Genomic DNA, 23,270 nt, shown 5'->3' on the forward strand with positions numbered 1-23,270 from the left:
TGATGACAATTTGGTACTAGTTTATAGTAATATTTGTCTTGTTAAATAGTTTGTCACAAAGTTTTCTCCCTCTTACAGGATATTCTTTGATAAGTTCAAATTTTAGCTTTTTTGGTTGATAGGGAAACACCTCCTAATGTAAACATATGTCAAATCGAAGCTTATAATGATTGGAGAATGGATTTCTTATCGGGTCATAAGTGGAAATAAGAATATTTGAAGATCTCAATTAATTTGATTGAACTTATAATGCAAAGACAGATATAAATCTTATACTACCAGTATTATCCTAACCTCAGTAACTAATTCCAACAAAAAATGATATAGATTAAGATTTGTTTATTTAGGAAAATAAGTTCTATGCTTGGAAGTATGTTCTGTTTAACAAAGTTACTTTAATTTCTTTTCCAGAGGACAGAGTCAATTAAAGGCATAATGGCACCAATTGGCTCAGACCGTCATATATGCAAGTGGAGCAAAGCTTTCAGAAGCATGCCTTGTCTAAGGTTACTCATTGTCAAAGGGGAGGAGGCCCGACATCATGACCCTATTTGTGACCCTATTGAGTACCTCCCCAGTAACTTGAAATGGCTTGATTGGTCATACTACAGTTTTGTATCTTTACCAGCAGATTTTGAACCAGGAAACCTTGTTGGGCTCATTATGACTTCTAGTTCTCTTGTTGAAATCTTCAAGGAACCAAAGGTATTGTTCATCTCCTTCAAAAAAGAATCATATTTAATTTAAAGAAAATAAATGACAGTTAAAGCTGATGTTTTTATTTGTTCTCTTTTTATGAACAGGCATTTGGCAAGTTGACAATCCTCAATTTAAGTTTTTCAAGAAGTTTACTCCGAACACCCAATTTTTGTGAGACTCCAAACCTCCAGAAGATAATACTGAAAAGTTGTGTAAGTTTGGTTGAAATTCATCCATCCATTGGAAATCTCAAAAAGCTCATCTTCTTGAATCTGGAAAACTGCAAAAGTCTTGAGTCTTTACCAAGTAGTATTCAAATGGAATCTCTTGAAAGTTTCAACCTCTCAGGTTGTCAGAAATTAGAAAAATTTCCAGAAATTAGGGGGAATATGGAATCGCTATCAGAGCTCCTTCTGGCACGTACTGCAATTTGGGAATTGCCCTCATCAATAGGACAGCTCAGTGGTATCAGAATGCTTGATTTGCGATCATGTGAATACCTTGTAAGACTCCCAGCCAGTGTCTCTGAGATGAGAAAACTGAAAATTTTGATTCTTGAAGGCTGCTCAAGACTTGCAATTTTACCTGAAAATCTAGGTGATCTAAACGAGTTGAAGGAGCTCTATGCTGGCAACACTGCCATTTGGCAACTGCCAGATTCTATTGGAAAGTTAAGCAAACTCAAGATCCTATCATTAAGAAAAGGGTGGAAGGTAAAGCATCAATCTGCTCGCAGTTTGATATTACCCGGGGAGTTTCATGCTTTGAGGAAATTGAAACGCTTAGATCTCAGTGGATGTAATTTATGTGATAGCAAAGCTGCTGCTCTAATGAACTTAACTTCTTTATTGGAACTGAACCTGAGCAGAAATAAGTTTATTTATTTCCCTGATGGCTTCAGGCGACTTTCTCACCTTCGATATCTCAATATAGCACACTGTCAGGAACTTAAGGAACTTCCCCAACTTCCTCAGAATATACAGGAATTATATGTAGAGGATTTTTTGGCAAAAGAAAGTATTGAAAAGCTACGGATGTACCCAAGGTTGAATTTGGTATCATTCACCAATTATAGTTTTGATCAACAATCTTATACAGAGGAGAGCAATGGTAGCTCAATTTCAGATGAGATTCTCAGTTTGTTTCTATCAAACAATATTGATGATGTGATCCTCCCCACTCTTAACTCTGATCATAGGGTAACTTGTTCCATTGTCTTTCCTGAATATGCAATTCCCACATGGTTTATGCATCAGAGTGTTGAGGAAAAGATGTCGTTCAAACTGCCCATTAATTGGTATAATGATAAGTTCAAGGGCTTTGCTATATGCTGTGTGACTCTCATGGGAGAAGGTGTCTGCAGACCTGATTCAAGGCTATCTGGGAAGTATGACTATGCTTTCATCAATGCCAAATTGATATGCAATGATAATTTGAAAGACCTTAAAGTGATAGAGAAAGAATGTAAAGTGGGCACAGCGTCTAGAACATATGGCTGGCATGTTTGCTTCGCCTACATACCATTGTATTCTTCACTGCAGGTTGGAGACATTAACCAGTATAGCCTATTTGAGGCATCTATCCATGGATGCATTGTGAGACAGTGGGGAGTTAAGTTGATCTATCAGGATGAATCTTCAAGTACACCTAAGCCAGAAGAGAGGGTAATTGTGCTGGGATAATAAGAGGATTACCAAGAAATAGTTTAAGGTAACTCGAAATACCTCTTCTTTGTTACTAGAGTTCAATAATTTGACATTGTTAGATTAACTAGTTTAAAACTATAAGCTCGATTAGAAAATATAAAAATCAATCAGATAACTTAAACTTAAAATTAGATAAAAAAATGGTTGGCATCAAGTCAAGCCCAATGTCCCAGCATAAAGTTCTTACTTTTTGGAAAAGTTACATAAGTGAATCTCTTTTATTTAATAATTAACACTTTTAAATATACTTTTATTTTATTACCATTTTTGTCAACTTTTAGCAATACTTGGATAATTCTTAAACAATTTTGTTCCTTTTATATGTAATTAAAGAATTTTCAACTTAGCAAAAAGTATTGTATCTAATCAGGAACTAATTGGGAACATCGCTCGTTCCCTCTTTCGCTTTTCTTTCTACTCTTTTTTTTTTTAATGACAAGGGAAACCCGCAGCCGCTATCCTTTGGGTGCGCACAAGGTAAAACTCCACTCCTATGCAATAGCTCGCAAACCACATAGGAGAGGTAACCCGCACTAGGCAAGCCCGGTGCGACGAGCTCGACCCAGAAGGCAAACCCCTTGCTTTTGCTGGTAAGGGGTTTCGAACTTGAGACCTCCAACATGGAAGTCTCAAGCCCAAACCACTGGGCCACCCCGAAGTTAGATTTAAATCCTGAATCTATCTTCTCTTCAAGTGCTTTGTGGTTTTCATTAGCCTAGTAGATAATCAAAAAATAACAAAAATATTAAAATATAACACTTTTGAAAAAAAAAAAAAAGAGCCTAAAGTCAAGTTTGTATATACCTTTACAAGTACTTTTCTCAATTCTATAACCTCATTAGTCAACATGTCTAGACTATGACTGTAACATCCGGCAATTTGAAATAACTATGAAAAAGCTTGAAATTGGAAATAGTCATTTTTTTTGAAAAATTTAAAAAATCTGGAATTTGGTTAAGTGTGGGAAATCAGTGAGTTTTGGCCAACTTTGAGCAGTCGTAACTCCTAGCTCAGGATGAGTTAGGAGTAGTTCCAGTTATGTTTGGAAAGCCCTTGGAATGATCTTTTCAACGCCGCCGAGTTTGCTCGATTCCGAGTTCGTATGAGCGAGTTATGCCCTTTGAAAGTTGGGCAGTTGGCAGGGAATCCGTCCGGAAATTTTAAGGGCATTTTGGTCTTTTCCCTAGCCATTTCTTTTGGGGTTATATTGTGTGTTAGGCTAATTCTTGGATCATTTTTATCCCATTTTAAAAGAGTGAAAGCTAGGGTTTGAGAGTGAAGAAGAGAAGAGGAAGAGAAGAAGAAGAAAAGAAGAGGAGAAACAGAAGATCAAGCAAGTTCCGTCGTGGATATCGTCGGGGGTGATCCCCACTAGGTATGTGAGTTCTTAGTGTGGGTTGAATCCTTTCCCCCGCACACCAAACTCATTATTATTGAGAAAGATTGGATATGTTGTTGATGTTGTTGATTGTGTTGTTGAAGTTGTTGTTGGTTGTGGGACATGATTTGGTTGTGTGTTTGAGTTGAATCTCTTGTATATTGAGGGGTTTTATGATCCTTAGTGTTTGGGGTTGAACCCATTGAGGTTAGAGAGGTTTAGAGTTGGAGAAAAGAGGGAGAAAAGTCAGGTTTTCTGGGGAAGGGTCTGGCGCGTCACGCCTGCCAGCGCGCCCCAAAGGGGACTCTGAAGTCCAGCCCTTGGGGCGGCGCGCCTCTTAGAGCACCAGCAGGTGCCTTCTGAGCTTCGAGGGCTGGCACTCCGCGCCTTGCAGAGCGCCAAGGACGTCATGTTCTCCCTTTCCTTCCACACTTTCTCATGCATGTTCCTAGGTATTGTACCTATGTTTCCTAGTTGTTTCCAACACTTTAATGCACATTTAAACCTCCCGAATTCATCTATAAACATGTGATCATATACCTTGAATCCATAGCTCAATTCAAGGTGAGTTTGGATCAAAGTCAAGTGAAGTTAGAGTCAAGTCAAGCAAGTTAAGAAGTAAGTCCAAGCAAGTCTTTAGAGTTGTTCAAGAGTCTTTATTGAACGTTTTAACTTCATTCTAAGGCTCAAGTTTCAAGTCGAGTAAAGAGTATAGAGTTTCAAGTTAAGTCAAGAACATAAAGTTGAGTTCATTTCTCAAAGTTATTAGGGAACTATGTATTCCCAAAGAAGTTTTAAAAAAATGTTTTTACATTTAAGCAAGGTTGGAAACTGAGATTTTCCAAAGAGCCTTTGGGCTAGTTTTGAGTAATTATCTCATATCAGCAGGAAGAAATATGTTTTAAAAAAACATAAGAGCCAGTACATTTTTGGGAGTAGTATCGAGCACCGAATTGGGGGAGCGTTCAAAGAACCCACAGCCCCCATAGAACCATGTTAGCCACCATGGGTAGGAAAGGATAATACTTTTTAGATGAATCCTTTTCCAGATAGACTAGTGGATCCATTAGGCAGTTCAAGTCTTATACCTTTGGCCGGGTGTAAGATGCTCTGGTAGCGTGAGGTCGATCGCTGTATCATCACTATAGCTCTTAAGTGATGGTTGTCGGTTAGAGAAACTCCCACAGCAGTTATTGTATTTTCATACACAGAAATTATTGTATTTTTATATACATCATATCATTGTATTTCTATATACATCTCAGGCTTATTGTATCTTTGTATACACTCAGAGTTTATAGCATGTTTAAAGCAGTCTTTCTTTATATCGCACTTGTTTTAAATTGCCTTATATTGAAAGAAGACAGTCAGGTTGAGTTGAGCCAGGTAAGCTATTCAGTTTCTTCCAGATTTCCTTCTAGCCTATGTTACTTAGTTTTCCAGCTCGCATACTCGTACATTCAATGTACTGATGTCAGTTGGCCTGCATCTTATGACGATGCAGTTACAGGTACCCCGGATCAGCATCATGCACGTCATTGATCCAGCTGAGCAGTTCAGAGTCAGTGGTGAGCCTCCTTGCTTTCCGGAGGACTCAGTTGTTTTGTATTCTTAGTTTTGTTTTATTAGGATGTTGTGGGGTCTGTCCCAACATCCATCTCAGTACTTTAGAGGCGTCATAGACAGTCAGTCAGTCAGTTAGTTTGAGTCTCTCTTTTGTGTATATATATGTAAATATTCTATTTTGAGACTTGAGTCGCCGTTTCGGCCAGATTATATCAGTTGGGTTGTTTTTAACCTTTCCTTGCATTGAGTTATGCTGTTGAGTTAAGAAAGTCAGGTCAAGGGTTCGCTTGGGGCCAGCAATGGTCTTCGAGTGTCGGTCCCGCCCAGGGTGTGGGCTCGGGGCGTGACAATGACTTGATCATTTAGGCTCCCATTTTAGAATTTCAGCATTGTAATCACGAGCTTGAGGAAGTCTAAATTTAGAAACTTCATCTTCACCAGTCACTATGTTCTCAAACTAAAAAATCAAATAAAGAAAATAAAAATAGATATATTAACTTGAGTTAGACTAAACAATGTCATAAAATGCATTAAATTTGTACAGATACCTTCTTTTTTGCACATTTCTCAATATATTTTATTTTCATGGACTTTCACCAATTCTTTTTCAATTCAAAATTCTTGAAATTGAATCAGAAACCCGAATAGTTATATCTTCATCGACTTTTGAACTACACTCAAATATCCAAGTTTGAAGAGCAAGAGGCAAACCACCAATCTATAGTATTTATGGGTTGACTCAAGCGTGTGTCTCACAGAATCACACAACTCCTTGTAGACATCTAAACCCCACATATATGAATTGAATTGTCCACTTTCCACAAGGTAAAAATCTCTATTGCTAATTTTGGTGTTCATTGTTCTCATATGAAAATAAAAATTCATTAATGAAGAAGAGAACAACAATGAAACAGTGTAGTCATCATCTATGAAAGTTTTAGTTAGAAACAACATAGATGACTCTTTTGAACAGTGATTTGTTCCGGAAAATAATTGCTCAACAAACTACACTTAGAATCGGGAACATTGACAAGAGCGCCATCACTAACACAATTTAAGTCGGTAACTAATCCAAATTCTCTAAGGCCAAAAAACAACTTTTTGTCATGTAATTCAATAGCAAACACATCATATGGAGTGTGTTTTAACTCCCTATTCATAAGGCAATGAATAACTTGAAGTTGTGTGTTCACTTTTGGAAGGTCAAGAAAGTGATCAAAACAGGTATCTGAACAAGTCAACTTGTTTTTCAGATAAAGAAATTTTGATTTGGTCGATGACACTATGATTAGTGTAAGATGACCACCTACTCGCAATATACACAACATCCAGATGTTTCCAGAATTTACGATCCTACATATGTATTAAAAATGTATTACTACATACTAAAGATAAATTACACATACTTCGTATCAAAGCAAGGCAGTAATCAGTATACAATCATTCCTAAACAACTAACTAAGAAAAACACCTAGAAATAGATTCAAAAGACTCTTGAACGAAAAAGAATGAATATAGCAAGTTTTTATGAAGGAGCTGACATGATAAAAAGAAGGCTTTGCCACTGGAAAGTTTTAATTGTTTTTGATGATGAACACCAATTGGAATATTTAGTTGGAAATCATGACTGGTTTGGTGATGGCAGTAGAAGCATTACAACTACTAGAAACCTAGATTTACTACGTAGTCATGACCAGTTATATTCTGTCCCTGAATTGGCTAAAGATGAAGCTGTTGAAGTTTTTAGTTGGCATGCTTTTCAGAAACGGACTCCTGATAAAGAGTTTTTAGAACTCTCCAAGTCTCTGGTAGATTATGCTAAAGGCTTACCTTAGCTCTTACGGTCTTTGGTTCTTTTCTCTACAAACGAGGTGTAACTGAGTGGAGAAGTGCAATAGATAAACTGAAAGATACTGGACATGAAAAAATTGTTAAGCAGCTCAGTTTAAGTCTAGATGGATTGAACCATGAAGAGAAGAATGTATTTCTTGATATTGCATGCTTCTTTAGAGGAAGAAAGAAAGATGATGTGATAACACTACTGGACAGTTTTGGCTTCCGATCAGAGATTGGAATTGATGTCCTCATCCAAAAATCACTTTTATATATTTCAGAAGGAATGGTTGAAATGCATGATTTGATAGAACAAATGGGTCAGCAAGTGGCACATAATGTGGACCAGGACAAGCCATGGAAGCACAGTAGAATATGGCATGAACAAGATATAAAAACTGTTTTCTCTGCAGATCAAGTAAGAATTCCTCTATGCTGGAGATTTCTGTTCTCTCTCTTCCATTATGTGGCCTTTACTGGGATTATATATCTTTTTTTTTTTGTTTGGACAAACTTTAGCACTAGTACAATTTTTCTCAATCTAAACTGCAAGTCATGGGATAGTTTGTTAATTAATTAGTTGCAATATCTTAGCAAGTATATTCTTGTGGCTTTGAATGTTCACTTCCATATTTCTTTGCACACAAGGATGTCTCATGTAGCTTACATTTGGAAAAGGTTAGTCGCATATTATGTTTCTTAAATTACTGTATGTGCCTTCTGAAGATTTTAACTAGAGTAGCTTATCCAATATTCATTTACTGGAATTTAACTTGGCCTCATTTCACATTTATGTCCTCTAACTTTGGGTGTGTACAAGTAGACACTTAAACTTATATAAAGTTGAGCAAGTAGAAACATGAGTCCTATGTGGCATAATAGTAATAATAGTTACTTAAATTATTAGTATCAATATATATATATGTTATATATGTAATTAAGTATTTTGGTGTGTTACCAAAAGTTTTTAAAATGCTTACCAAAATTTTTGGTGTCGGTACAATTATTCGGTATTTATCAAAGTATGCACTCCTATTTATACCTTATACCTATTAAATATGTGTTTAATAGACACAATTTATACAGCATGAGATGTCATACGTACCACACAACAATGGGGTGCCAAATGATAGTTTGTGCCAAGTTCCAGGGTTGTCGATCTCTTTGATCTTGATGGAAGCTTTCTTTCTCCTACAGAAGAATTTCATGGCAAATTATAACGTGAAACATGATATATATGAATTTCTAGAATTATAAAGAACTTTCTTTTGGAAAGTAACGGATAATTATTGTTTGACAAGTTTGGATTTTTTTTTAATTTCTTTTGGTTTAATTTAAGAAAACATAGGAAAAACTCTTAGATGATACACTATTTTTAAGAAATTATATTATTACTCTTTTGAAACTTCCAGGTATCAATTTATCAGTTTTGGCTTCTAGTTTTCAAGATAGTTGAATTTAGTGTCTCAAGGAAAAGAACTTCTAATGTAAACACATGTCTCAGAACCTTAAATTGACTGGAGAATGAATTTCTGTTTAATAGAGTTGTTTTTTCTTTCCCAGAGGACAGAATCTATTAAAGGCATAATGGTACCAATTGGCTCAGACCAACATATATGCAAGTGGAGCAAAGTTTTCAGAAACATGCCTTGTCTTAGGTTACTCATTGTCAAAGGGGAGGAGGTCTGGCATCATGACCTTATTTGTGACCCTATTGAGTGTCTCCCCAGTAACTTGAAATGGCTTGTTTGGTCATATTACAGTTTTGAATCTTTACCAGCATATTATGAACCAGGAAACCTTGTTGGGCTCCACATGACTTTTAGTTCTCTTGTTGAAGTTTTCAAGGAGCCAAAGGTATTATTTACTCCTTTGGAAACAATCATATGTGAAAAAAAGAAAATCATTGCTAAAGCTGAAGTTTTTATTCATTCTCTCTTTATGAGCAGGCATTTGATAAGTTGACAGTTCTCAATTTAAGTTTCTCTAGTAATTTAATCCGAACGCCCAATTTTTCGGATATTCCAAACCTGCAGAGCATTATACTGAAAAGCTGCGTAAGCTTGGTAGAAGTTTATCCATCCATTGGCCATCTCAGAAAGGTTGTCTTTTTGAATATGGAATACTGCAAAAGTCTCAAATCTTTACCAAGCAGTATTCAAATGGAATCTCTTAAAAGCTTCAATCTCTCAGGTTGTGAGAAGTTAGAGAAATTTCCAGAAATTCAGGGAAATATGGAATTGCTATCAGAGCTCCTTTTGGCACATACTGCAATATGGGAACTTCCATCATCAGTTGGACTGCTCAGTGGCATCAGCTTGCTCGATTTGCGTTCATGTAAAAACCTTGTAAGACTCCCAGCCAATGTCTCTGAGATGAGAAAACTGAAAATTTTGACTATGAAAGGCTGCTCAAGACTTGCACACTTTCCTGAAAATCTAGGTGATCTAAACCAGTTGGAGGAGCTCTATGATGGTAACACTGACATTTGGCAACTACCCGATTCTCTTGGAAACTTAAGCAAACTTAAAGTCCTTGACCTATCGTTAAGAAGAGGCCGGAAGGTAAAGCGTCAAACTGGTGGCAGTTTAATGTTAACCCCCTTTCTGGGAGTCTCATGATTTGAGGGAATTGAAAAGGTTAGATCTCAGTGGGTGCAATTTATCTGATAACCAAACTGGTGCCTTTATGAATTTTCCTTCTTTACTGGAACTGAATCTGAGCAGAAACAAGTTTATTTCATTACCTGATGTCATTAGTCGACTTTCTCAGCTTCGATATCTCAACATAACCCAGTGTCAGGAACTTAAGAAACTTCCCAAACTTCCTCCGAGTATAGAGGAATTATATTCAGAAGATTTTTTGGCCAAGCAAAGTATTGCAAGGCTACAAATGTACCATCGGTTGAATTTGGTGTCATTCACCAATTATAGTTTTGACCAACAATCTTATACAGAGGAGAGCAATGGTAGCTCAGTTTTGGATGAGATTCTCAGTTTGTTTCTTTCACAAAACATGGATAAGGTGGTCCAGCCCTCTCTTAACTCCAATTACAGGGGGACTTTTTCCATCGTCTTTCCTGAATGTGTAATTCCCATGTGGTTTAAGCATCAGAGTGTTGAGGAGAAGATCTTGTTCGAACTGCCTATTAATTGGTATAACGACAAGTTCAAGGGCTTTGCTATATGCTGTGTGACTCTCATGGGAGCAGGTGTCTGCTGTCCTGATTCAGAACTATCTGAGAAGTATGACTATGCTTTCATCAAAACCAATTTGGTATGCAAAGATGATTTAGAAGACCTTAAAGTGCTAGAGAAAGAATGTAAAGTGGGCACAGCATCTAGAGCGTATGGCTGGTGTGTTTGCTTTGTGTACATACCATTGCATGCTTCACTGCAGGTGTCTGGCACAGATGTTGGAAATATTAACCAGTATAGCCTATTTGAGGCATCTATCCATGGGCGCATTGTGAGACAGTGGGGAGTTCATTTGATTTATGAGGATGAAGGAATAATTTCAAAGCCCAGCAGACCACTGTTTTCAAAGGGTTTCTGGGAGCAGGGCAAATATGAAAGACAGAGAGTTATGCAGGGTAAGTTCCAGACGTAAAAGTGTACGGCCCGGCGTTAAATTTGATTTCCATTATTTTAAAAGTATTTCATGTTTTTATTATTGCGGTAATGATATTTACATTATGATACATGAAAGCAGTGATGTGCTCTCTTAGAAAAAGCAAAGCTTCGGAAGGGAAGCTCTGTATTCCCTTCTAACTTCTTTCCTCTCTATTTCTTCCTTCATTAGTAATCTTGTTTTGCCACTGTTAGAGTAGGTAAAAGTCCCACATTGGTTGGGGAATGGACTGGTGGTCACCTTATATGGACTTGGGCAATCCTCCCCTCATGAGCTAGCTTTTGGGGTTGAGTTAGGCCCAGGTGCCATATCTTTATATGGTATCAGAGCCAGGTCCATCCCCGTTTGGGCTCCCGGTCCACGCGCCAGTTGGGCCTGGGCGTGAAGGGTGGTGTTAGAGTGGGTAGAAGTCCCACATTGGTTGGGGAATGGACTAGTGGTCTCCTTATATGGACTTGGGCAATACTCCCCTCATGAGCTAGCTTTTGGAGTTGAGTTACAGTCACTCTCTCCGAGGAAGTACAAAGAGAGAGGCGTGATTGAGGACCCTAGTACCTGAAGAATGGGTTGAATTTGAGAGGGAAACTACTAACATTATTAAGAAGGAAAGACATAAGATTTCAAAGCAATTGGAGTTTGGGCAACGTGTGGAAAGGAGGAGGCTAGATTTAATTCCAATTGGTAACAAGTAATGGGAGAGGCAGTAGCATTAAGGAGTATTTGAATGGGAGGGAGGAAAAGTTGAAGGGTATTGCCAAGAGATCCTATATCAGTGGTTTATGGTGGTGGATTGGGATCAGAACCTCTTCAATCCAACAGAGAGAGTACTAAAGCTATTCATAACAGGTTCCAGTACAATATGCAAATCCAAGTCTGTAAATTATCATCCGTGGCAGAGAAAATTACCCCTGTATTCTCCTTTCATCGTCTCCTTCTCTAGGGTCTGCTGATGACTTTTACCATCGGCTATGGCTTTACAAACCCAAATAGACTTAGCGAGAATCATCTTTAGAATCGGCAAAGGTATGCAAGTTTTGTCAGATCTATATTTCTGCAGTTCTCTTTTTATTTTGAGGGATAAAAAGCTTACACCTCTGATGTTTGGTCACGAGTTTGATGAAATGATTTTATGAGTTTCCAAGGATAAGCTATTTCAATTTCTGCAATTATATTAATTGCATTTTACACCTAAGTAGATGTATTTGAACAAATTCAGGTCTGGGGTTTTCTAGGTTTGCTAATCTTTGATTTTTATCTGTGGAATTAGTCATTCTGAAGCAACCAATACAGGAGATGCAACTTTAGTTGATGCTAAGATGTTCTTGTACTCCGGTTACCTGTCATTTTAATCAGCATGGAAAATTAGTAATTGAGTTTAGTTTACATTTATGCTATTGGCATCACACTTGGCACCGTTCTTATTTATTTAGTTCCTAGGGCCATTATATAAAAAACTCATTACATTCTATTTGTTTCTTTATGTGCTGATTATAACGACTAAATTACAGAGCTCATATTTTTTTTTCCTGTTTTGATTTTACATAGTCTTTGAGAAATTAATAATTTGATTCCTTGTTCATGTGTCTGTTTTGACAGACTTATGATATTTTTCAGTTTCTGCTTACAAAAGTTCAAGGCGGAGTCTTTTTAGCGACCATGCCTCCAGAAGTCCTTGACATCACAAGAAAAGGTTCATGAATAAGCCCGTAAAAAACTTGGTTAAACGCGCTGAATGCTCAAGCGTATTAAACAGTTCTAGGTTAATCTTGATAAGGAGTAATGGAAGCTTGAAACAGTCAACGATCTATACGAGATGCTAGTGATTACTCAGAGCGTTACTTTTGTGAACACCAGGTGCGAGAGTGATTTATGTATGTACAACACGTTCCACTATGCTTCTTCCCCCATCCTTATCATAACTGATCTATTGGCTCGTGGTATTGATGCACAACAGGTTTCACTTGTGATCAATTATGTTCTCCCAATTCTACCAGAGAATTATCTTCAACATATTGAAAAAGGTGGCGAGTTTGGAAGAAAAATAGTTGTAATCAACTTTTTGACGCAAGCAAGACCTTACATGTGGCTTCATAGCATTGAAGGTGAACAAGATCATAGGTGACTACTAAATCAATTTTGAAATTCTTGAAAACAAGTTAAGTGTACGTGATAAGATTGAATATTCAATACTTTTGTGTAAACCAAAATAGAAGGAACTATTGGCTGATTATTTCATGAAAATCAGTCATTAGAGGTATTCTAATTCATGTTGGAATATTCTTAATATTATTTTATTAAGAACATATCTTTAAATTATTTATAATATTCAGATATTAGTAGAGGATCAAGGGTCGAGAGTTCAATTAAATCAAACTGATCCAATATTTAAGAACAAACAAATGATCCTGATAAACTTTAAATTAGAAAATTTTATACTATTTTTTAATCGTATCTTCATATGAGTCCTTGTATATGTTTGCTCTTCTTATAGCCACAAAGATGCTCTTACTTGTTAGTGCATCATAACTTTCCTTTTTTTCCTATGTGAAGTTCACAGATTCATAGTAAATGAACAAGAAGAGAAAACACCAAAGCTCTCGGATTATAGAAAATTCCTTTTACCAATGTGTGGATACCTCAACTTTTCTCGATTCTCTGTACTAGTTCTGGGCATTTCCTGCTATAAATGAGTTATTGAAACTAAAAGAACCAATAATATGAGAGATGAAGGGAATAAATCAAATATCTTTTGCTTTTTAGCCGTTGGTTGAGTCTTTAAGATCCTTCCTATTTCTCTTAGATGTAAATAAAGCTCTAATTTCAAGAAAAGAAAGTTATTCTGATTTATTTCTTACCTGAGCTTTCTCGGAGTTTTAGTATTCAAGGAGATCCTAATTTTATTTTGAATACTATAATTTTGATCGTAATATTGTAATATTTTATTTGAATAATGTAGCTTTAATTTGAATATTGTGGTTTTGATTTGAATATTAAAGTTTTTATTTATATTCTGTAGTTTTTTGTTAGAACTAGAGTATTTTTAAACTGAATATTGTATCCTTGAATGGAAGTTTGAATATTGAATAGTATAACTCTTTTTAATATGGATTTGAATTTAAAAGTTTTTATTTGAATATTCTTGCCTTTGCTTTGCATATTCTTTTTAATGCTGTCGTTCTTTAATTACATATTTGAGTTCAATATCAATTTTTTATATATATATTTGAGTACCAGTAGGATTAGTTTATTTTCATCATAATTGCTAAATTTTAGTTTTATTTTCACATAAAACACGACGCCATTACAACAATAATCATAACTATGTCTTAATTCCGAAAAATATTTTTTGCTAGAATTACTATATTGTCTAAATATAAGAATCTGTACATAATTACTATTACTATGATACATTAAACAATGATGGTTAGTAGGTGGTAGTTGCTATCTTTTCCTATATTTTTTAAGTTAGTTGGACACCAACTAATTTTAATTCCATTAGTCATAGTTAGGGGGAAAAGTTGACCCGTAAGCTATTCAGAACCTATGTGTTTACTTTCAGTCAATGGATAAATAATTGTTGTCCGATGGTTCAAGTTCCTATAGATTTCCAGAAACTTCCCGCATATCTTTCTCATATATTTGCTGATTAGCAGAACTCTAAAATTCCCCATGGCTTCCCAAATTCAATCTGCCCAAAAATGGAAATTTGATGTATTCTTTAATTTTAGACAGCAGGACTTGGACAAAAGCTTTGTTGCTGATCTTCACAAACGTCTGAACGACATAGGAATCAACGTATTCAAACCTGATGTCAACTCTGAATGGGGAGAACAAATTTCAACAGAAATCTTAGAAGCCATCGAGGAATCAAGGATTGCCGTTACCATCTTTTCCAAGGACTATACTTCCTCCCCACGGTGCTTGGAAGAACTCACTAAGATCATGGAGTGCGTTGACAACAAGGGACAGGAATTTTTCTTTGTCTTCTATAAAGTTAAGCCATCAGATGGCTTAAGTCCATTAGGGACTTTTGAGGAAGATATCAAGGGTTTTGATTTGGAGAAGGTGCAGAGGTGGAAGGACGCTCTCCGTAAAGCGGCTGACATGGCAGGATTAAAAGATTATTTTTCTGGAGCTGAATTATCCCATTGGTGAGTATAGCTCAACAGAACAGTTGAGTTTGATTCAATTTTTGCGAGACATGTTCATCTGCATATTGTTTGAAATTAACAAAGTTCTGAGATAATTGAAAACAAAAAATGATTAGTTCTGTATATTTTCTGGAAAAGAACAAACATAAAGGATCTTCCACAGCCCCTGAGCGCAGAAAAGGAGGACAACTAGAACCATGGTTCCAATTACGGGAGAGATGACAGTTAGTAGGTAAATACCGACAATAAAAGGATCAGTTAGGTGAACTGTGACTATATATTGAGAATATTTCAAAATCTCCCTTCTACTTTAGAAGGGCAAGTTACCACCTCAGCCGGCTATGCTATTAAAGCTCTCTTTTTGATCCGTAAAATGAAGGATATACTACAGCCTTTGGGCAAAAATACCTTGTAGATGATCTCCCTAACAGGTGATGGGTTGGGGCAGATTTCAACGTAGAGAGCTGTAAAGCTGCTACAATTTTGACTTAAGTTATGCTTTTATGTGTGTTCTTAAGTTTCCAACTTAGATCTAGGAATTAGGTCATCTGGTGCCTGTACAAATTTGCATGTCATTTAACTACCACCTCTTTTGATCACTAGGCCTGCTGTAAGTTGCAAACTGTGACAGAATAATTTCTCTCGGCTATTGATTCTTCATAAAGTTATTATGTACTAGTTCTTCTGAGCTGACTGAAACCCGTCCATTGCTTTGCCTGGTTCATATTATGCAATCTGGTCTTCCTTGGGAGTCACCTCACTGATATTTATTCTTTGCAATAGTTGGCACATACTCTCCACCTCCCAGTCATATAGTCTCCTAGATTGAGTATTCCATGCTTGTATGGATGTATAATCTGTAATAACTGCTGCAGTATGACTACAAAACTTTATAGCTCAGGAAGTTGGTCTTCTACGAATTATGACCCATCCTTATATCAAGCCAGAAATGAATCTTCCTCCCTTTTACTACTAATCCTATAGTTTCAGCAATAATCTCCCTTAACTACCTGATGTCCTTCCAGATTTTTACCCCATGAGAACACGTAGCTGTTTTTGTGGTCCAATGCCCATCTATTTCCATTTTTTTCATTATCACTAGTTTCCAAAGGGTATTGTCTAACTTACAAATCTCCGTAGCCACTTGAGTATCCCGCTTTTGCTGTGGATGCTCAAAACTTTACTCTTACTGACCGTTACTTTTTTCGGGTTCTCACTGTGTTGATTGTGTTTCAATTAACCAGTTTAGGTTAAATGTTCTCATTTCTCAATTATTACTTTGTCATAATCCTTGCCTGGCATACATTGAATCACTGCATTTCAGTGATTGTATTTCAAGAAATTAGTGGATGGTGAAGATTGACATGAAAACAAGCTTATGCCTCCATTGAATGGCCCTTACTACAACAGGTTTTCAAGGCTTTGAAATTTCCCACACAATTCATAAGCTGGATTATGACGATGTCACTGATACAGTTTTCACAGGACCCGTTATGAGCATTCTGAGTTCTTGGTTATGTCTTTTGGGCTGACCAATGTCCCAACTTCATCAAATTACTCTTTAAGGAAGTTCGATCAAATTTCCCCAATTACTCTTCTTAAATCTCATGATTCTATGGTTGCAATTCCACTAAATGTAACCACACTAATGACAAATGAGATGTTTTGTTGTGTGATCGTAAGATAATTCTGCTTGTCATCCGGCCTCCAATAATGACCTAGTCCTTCAAATGCTCCTTACATATAGGAAGAATATTGACGTTCAAGTTTGTAGGAGTACCAACAGGTTTGCAATTCAACATGTCAGTTTCTTCCAACATGTCCAAAGTGTACATACCCTGTGAACTGAAAATTCCTCTGCTAGATTGCGCCATCCCAATGCCTAGGAAGTACTTTAGTTTGCCTGGGTCTTTAGTCTGAAGGTGACTGATAAAATGCTGCTCGAGATGAATAACACCTTTTGATTATCACATGTTATAACAATATCATAACATAAACAACCAATAGCTTGTGTTTACTGTTGTGAGAATGTTTATGAAAAATTGGGTAATCATTTTCACATCGAAGCATGCCAAACTATTGGACAATAATGCCAAAACGACCAAATTATGCCTTTGGTGATTTCTCCATGTAGACCTCTTCAACAAGTTTGCGACAAAGGAATACATCGTTGATCTACAATTGATTAAGTGGCTGATGAAACATGGCCACCATGGAGATCCATGGAGATAAGGAGGCAGACAGAAGCAATTTTGGGCATCGAAGAAAAGGTATTACTATAAATACAACCATAAATATGATATCAGCTAGCTGAACATGAAATGATACAAGAACAAAGAATTCTGGAGGAAGGGGAGATAACTTCTAAATTGACACTTATATCAGAGCTTGAAGGAATAGAAAACCATGAGGAAACAGCCTTGAGGCAAGGATCTAGGGTAACTTGGCTCAAAGAAGGAGATAAAAACACTGGTTTCTTCCATAAAACAACAAATGCACACAGGAGAGTTAACACAATCGACAAGTTAAAAGTCAATAAAGTATTGGTAACTGAACCAAAAGAGGTGAAGAAGGTGATAATTGAGTACTATGAGAATTTGTACTTGGAAACTTTGGAGGCCTAAGCTTGATATGAGAGAATGTCCCATGATCAATGAAGAACATCATCAGTAATGTGGTAGTGGCAGCAATCAAAGTATTCCATGAGGAGGGGACTTTTGAGAGAAGCATAAATACTACTTTTGTGGCTTTAATCCCTAAAAAGGGTAGGAGCAATGGAGTTAAATGATTTTAGACCTATAAGTCTAGTGGGGGAAGTATATGAAATCATTGCTAAGGTCCTAGTAGAAAGGCTGAAAAGAGTGATGCATAAGTTGATTGACAGGCAACAAATGGCTTTTATTAAGAACAGACATATCATGGATGCAGTACTAGAGGAAAATGAATGTTTAGACTCGAGATGAAAAGACAAACAGGTAGGGATTCTACGCAAACTGGATATCCAACAAGCATATGATCATCCAAATTGGGACTTCTTAATGAATATGCTACAAAGGATGAGGTTTGGTTCAAAGTGGCTCTGGTGGATCAAACAATGTATCAACACAGTAAAGTTTTCAGTATTGATAAATAAAAGTCCATGTGTTTTTTTTTCTTCCTATAGGAGTTCAAGGCAAGGGGATCCACTATCTCGTTGGCTCTTTATCCTAGCCATGGAGGGACTATCAATCTCATACAAATAACAAGAAGCAGAAGTTGGGTCAGCGGATTCCAAGTGGGAGACAGAGTAGGCAACAATTTAGAGGTAACATATATGCAATATGCAGATGACACTTTGATACACCCTCTCAAAATGGAGTCGCTTAGAGGAAGAATAGACATTTACTTGAGACAGCTCGAGCCCTCTTATTCCAAATGAAGGTGCCTAGATAGTTTTGGGCTGATGAAGTCTCAACGACTTGTTTTCAGATTAATCACATGCCATCTACTGTGCTTAATGGTGATATGCCTTATAGTGTTCTTTTTCCAAACAAGGCATTATTTTCGGTGGAACCTAAGGTATTTGGAAGCACATGTTATGTTCGAGATGTTCGACCATCTCATACCAAGTTGGATCCCAAGGCATTGAAGTGTTTTTTTTTTGGATATTCTCACCTTCAGAAGGGGTATCAATGCTATTCTACTGAACTTGGCAAATATATGGTATCGAGGGATGTGGTATTTTCATAGACCACACCGTTTTTCTATGAACCTCCCATTTGTACGAGTCAAGAGGAAGAAATAAATGGTTAGTCTATTAGGTTACCCATTCTGTTTCTTCATCTTCCAGTTCTTCTATTGAACACCAATCGAATATTGTGCCTTTACCACTTACTCCATCTGTGCTAGCAAGACCATCAATTGTTCAAGTTTATTCAAGGAGAAGAGATACCGGCAATATATGTCCTGCACCAGTTCCTTCGTCATCAGATCCTCCTTTGCTTGATCCTTCTGAAAACATTGACCTCCCTATTGCTCTTCGTAAGGTACACGTACTTGCAAATCCACATACGCAATTGCTAATTTTGTTTCCCATGACCGCTTGTCCTCCACTTCTAGATCTTTGATTGCTTCTTTAGACTCCATCTTTGTACCTAAAACAATGAAAGAGGCTAAGTCATCCAGGATAGTCTAATGCAATGCTTGAGGAAATACATGCCTTAGAGGAAAACCATACGTGGGATTTGGTTGATTTACCCGAAGGGAAGAAAGCAGTAGAATGTAAGTGGCTCTTTACCGTTAAAGTTAATTCTGATGGTTCTGTGGCAAGACTTAAGGCAAGACTTGTGGCTAAAAGGGATGCTCAGATTTATGGGGTGGATTATATAGACACCTTCTCTCCGGTTGCCAAACTCACTTCTGTCCGCTTGTTAATTATTCTAGCTGCTTCCGAGAATTGGTCTTTACATCAATTGGATATCAAGAATGCATTACTTCATGGTGATCTTCAAGAGGAAGTGTATATGGAGCAACCACCCAATTTTGTTGCTCAGGGGGAGTATGGGAAAGTTTGTCATCGGAATAAGTTTTGTATGGCTTGAAATAGAGCCCTCAGGCTTGGTTTGGAAACTTTAGTGAGGTGGTTCAAAAGTTTGGTTTGAAAATGAGCAAATGTGATCACTCAGTCTTTTATCAACAATCAGCAACTGGCATTGTCCTCCTTGTTGTATATGTCGATGACATTGTCATCACAGGAAGTAATTATGCGCGGATCTCATCTTTCAAGTCTTTCCTGCATACGAGATTTCTTACGAAGGACTTAGGTCAGTTAAAATACTTTCTAGGAGTAGAAGTAAATCGAAGCAAGAATGGAATTCTTCTATCTCAGAGAAAGTATACTCTCGACCTACTTGCAGAAACAGGAAAGTTGGTAGCTAAACCCTGTAATACCCCAATGATTCTGAATGTGCATCTTATGAAAGATGATGGTGATCCTTTTGATGATCCAGAGAAATACAGGAGGATAGTTAGGAAGTTAAACTACCTCATTGTGACTCGTCCGAATATTGCATTTGCTATAAGTATTGTTAGCCAATTCATGTCTGCACCTACGGTCAAACATTGGACAGCTTTGGAACAAATTGTATGTTACTTGAAAGGAGCTCCTGGACTCGGCTTAATGTATAATAATCATGGACATACTCGTGTTGAGTGTTTCGCAGATGCTGATTGGGCTGGATCCAAAATTGATAGAAGATCTACTATAGGCTATTGTGTCTTCGTTGGAGGAAACTTAATATCATGGAGGAGCAAGAAGCAAAATGTTATCTCTCGATCCAATGTTGAATCTGACTACAGAGCTATGTCTCAGTCCACATGTGAGATTATTTAGATACATAATCTTTTAACTGAAATTGGATTGAAACATCATACACCAGCAAAACTTTGGTGTGATAATCAGGTTGCTCTTCATATTGCCTCAAATCCGGTGTATCATGAAAGAACTAAACATATTGAGGTTGACTGTCATTTCATTCGTGAAAAGATTCAGGAAAACTTGATTTCCGCTTGCTATGTGAAGACCAGAGAGCAACTAGCTAATTTGTTCACAAAGGCACAAAATGGAGCTCGAGTTAGTTATCTATTAACAAGCTGGGCATGATCAATATCTATGCTCCAGCTTGAGGGGGAGTGTTATAGAATATTGTAGGATATTGTAAAGATATTTTCTTACCTTATATAGCTAGCTAAATCATAGAAAGATGTGTAGGATAATTACTTACCTTTGATAGTACCTCTAGTGATTGTATATATACATGTACTTCTTAACATAGTGAAATACAAGTTCTTCAATTCCCATAATTCAAATAACATGTATGAAGGGAGTATTAGAGTGAATTAGAATCCCACATTGGTTGGGAAATGGAAGGGTGGTTTGCGTATATGGACTCAGACAATCCTTCTCTCATGTGCTAACTTTTGGGGTTTAGTTAGACTTAGGTACCATATCTTCTTTTTTTCTAGAAGGTTACATTTTTGTATATTTACTGAACCAGTACATGAGCTGCACTAAAAACCATGTTTACAGCTTGTCAAAAGAAAACTGAATCTGAATCCTAACAGGAACCTAGGATATCTATAATGGATTCAGTGTCCTCTAAATACATTTGTTTGCACCAGAAGAAAAAAAGCCTGATACAATTTAATTTGATCATTTGAAGATCACAGCTCTTGCTCTCAAAGCATCTAGCATTTCTTTCTTTTCAAACAGTCCACCAAATACAGGTTGGGACAATCCTCCATCTATCTCTATCTGCAGCTCCCACCCCTACTTCTCTCCAGCTGTACAAAAGACGTGTGATCCTGTTAGGCATAGCCCAAGCAAAACCCCTGTTAGATGCCTTATCTTTACAAGGTAGAAGATTGAATCGGATGCATTATCACTAGTTTTGTAAGCTCAAATAACTAATTAGCAGATGTTCTTGTAAGCCTTTAGAGGTCCCCTGATTGAATAAATTTGCACTAAGTATGGAGCTTTTGACATGTATCATCCAGCTTGTGGGAGAGTTCTGAATCATTGTAGCTATGATTAGGCCATGACTAGGTGAACTGGTATGAGTAAGAGATAATAAAGGTTGATTTAATTGTCTGTTGTAATCATGTCCAGAGTTCTGAATTTATGGAAGTTGTAACATGCGTAAGTACTATAATTTTTTTATCAAGATCTCCAGTAAATCTTCAATCTCCTCCCTAATTTATTAAGCACCATGTATAACTAATATTTTCTCTGTCCCATATTTAAAGGGTAAGTTGTGATCATAATGTCGCTTACATCATTGCCAGTTAATATCCTAGGATAAGTTGCTTCTCCATTTGTCCCTTCTTTCTTTTCCTCATTAGAGAAATTAGATTTTAATGGTTGTTGTATGTTAAATGAGGGAACTGTTTGTGGAGCTTGGGTATTTGACCTTCTAGGTGGTTGAATTTCGTAATGTGAGTAGTTGATATTTCCAGAAAATATTGAATTGATTGGTCTCATATCATTGAGCTAGTATTTCGTCTATGGTTAACTTAAATCATTTAACTTTCTAGCCCAAATTAGTAAAGTCTAGAGCAAAAATGAGAAACAAACTTCTCATCATCTACAAATAAGCTGACAAATGAGTTCTAGCTCCAACTTTGAAAGAATTATTTTGGGTGAGCTTGGCTTTCAATATTTGAAGCTTTAGCTAAACAACAACAGGAAAACTGAATGAAATAGCAAACTATTAGTTCAAATTAAATGTTATAACCATAGTTTATTTTATTTGTAATTCGCAGCAAATATTCCCTTTTTTTGCTATCTGGTTTGGTATACAATTAGCCATTTTCGATATATAATTAGTCATTCGGTATACAAATGTATAAAATGCGTTTGTGTTTGTATAAAGCGAGAGAAAAGTGTATATACAAATACAAATACATATATTTTCGTCCTATACACTTATAATTATACAAATACAGATCTTATTATACAAATTACAATGTATAAATGAATTTATACAAAACTGAACAATTTGTATAAAACTGGATGTATCTAGCGAATTATACAAATCAAAAGCTCCATAGCAAACATAAAATTTGCTATGGAGCCCAATTATGCAAACTATAGCTATAACATACAAATATGATTTTTATGTTTGCTATATGTGAAAGTTGTTCAACAACAATTACTCTGAAATTCATCTTATGCGGGTCAAATAAGGTTCTTTTAATGGGATTGAAGTATTTTGCTAGGCGATTCTGTGAGGAATGGGTGCCATAGAGAAGAGAACTATGTTGAGTATTTTTGATGACAGGCACAATCGGTTGCTCACAACTTGTATTTTATTATATCAAAGTAAAGACCTGCGTCGGTCTTATAATTTTGATCACTCACTTGTTGCTTGCTTCAGCAACACTCTTTTCTTTTCTTGAGGCTTGAGCACTCACTTTTATTTTCTTACTTGCTTACTTTCTTTCTCTCTTGCTTTCTTACTTTCTTGAGCACACATACAACTCAAATGGACCACCTCTATTTATAAGAGGTGATGGAATGATCATGGAAAATTTACTACGATCTTCAAGAATATTCCTAACTGTATTTTTTCTAGATACACTCTATAATTCTCAATTCTCATTCTAGAGTTCTTCCAATTCTCTACTACTCTTGAATATTCTAGATTCTTCTTTAGCATGTCTTAGATATTAATTAAGTTGGTTATGAATTCTTAACAAACTATTCCAAAAAGAATATTTGACAAGATCTGCTGTCAGCTTGAGGTGTTGTTTTTGCAAAAGTTAAAATAG

The 23,270-nt window shown here is 36.5% G+C and overlaps 3 protein-coding genes and 2 long non-coding RNA genes across 7 annotated transcripts in view; 3 read left to right on the top strand and 2 right to left on the bottom strand.

Annotated features, from left to right (window-relative positions):
• LOC125872686 (uncharacterized) overlaps positions 1-2,296 on the bottom strand; it is an 88,783-nt gene extending 86,487 nt beyond the window's left edge. Inside the window, exon 1 of the long non-coding RNA XR_007447151.1 lies at positions 2,065-2,296. This is a non-coding gene — a long non-coding RNA (uncharacterized LOC125872686). The remainder of the gene's footprint in view (positions 1-2,064) is intronic.
• Positions 1-12,685, top strand: part of LOC125872635 (TMV resistance protein N-like) — a 363,550-nt gene extending 350,865 nt beyond the window's left edge. The window contains exons 10-12 of the mRNA XM_049553395.1: positions 1,745-2,052; positions 10,394-10,774; positions 12,409-12,685. Coding sequence (XP_049409352.1) covers positions 1,745-2,052; positions 10,394-10,774; positions 12,409-12,416 — 697 coding nt within the window. The 3' untranslated portion in view covers positions 12,417-12,685. The remainder of the gene's footprint in view (positions 1-1,744; positions 2,053-10,393; positions 10,775-12,408) is intronic.
• The window catches only part of LOC125872634 (TMV resistance protein N-like), a 360,886-nt gene that overhangs the window by 323,759 nt on the left and 13,857 nt on the right, over positions 1-23,270 (top strand). The gene's annotated exons all lie outside the window — the stretch shown is intronic.
• LOC125872687 (uncharacterized) overlaps positions 1-23,270 on the bottom strand; it is a 150,830-nt gene that overhangs the window by 123,170 nt on the left and 4,390 nt on the right. The gene's annotated exons all lie outside the window — the stretch shown is intronic.
• LOC125872675 (TMV resistance protein N-like) lies at positions 14,441-20,457 on the top strand. The gene is made up of 2 exons (XM_049553436.1): positions 14,441-14,963; positions 20,165-20,457. Coding segments are annotated over exons 1-2 (483 nt in total). The 5' UTR covers positions 14,441-14,481; the 3' UTR covers positions 20,166-20,457.

This window comes from Solanum stenotomum, chromosome 8, assembly GCF_019186545.1.
Source record: "Solanum stenotomum isolate F172 chromosome 8, ASM1918654v1, whole genome shotgun sequence".
Classification (NCBI taxonomy): Eukaryota; Viridiplantae; Streptophyta; class Magnoliopsida; order Solanales; family Solanaceae; genus Solanum; species Solanum stenotomum.

Coding starts and splice junctions, on each gene's coding strand:
- LOC125872675 (XM_049553436.1), top strand. CDS start 14,482: ATGGCTTCCCAAATTCAATCTGCCCAAAAATGGAAATTTGATGTATTC.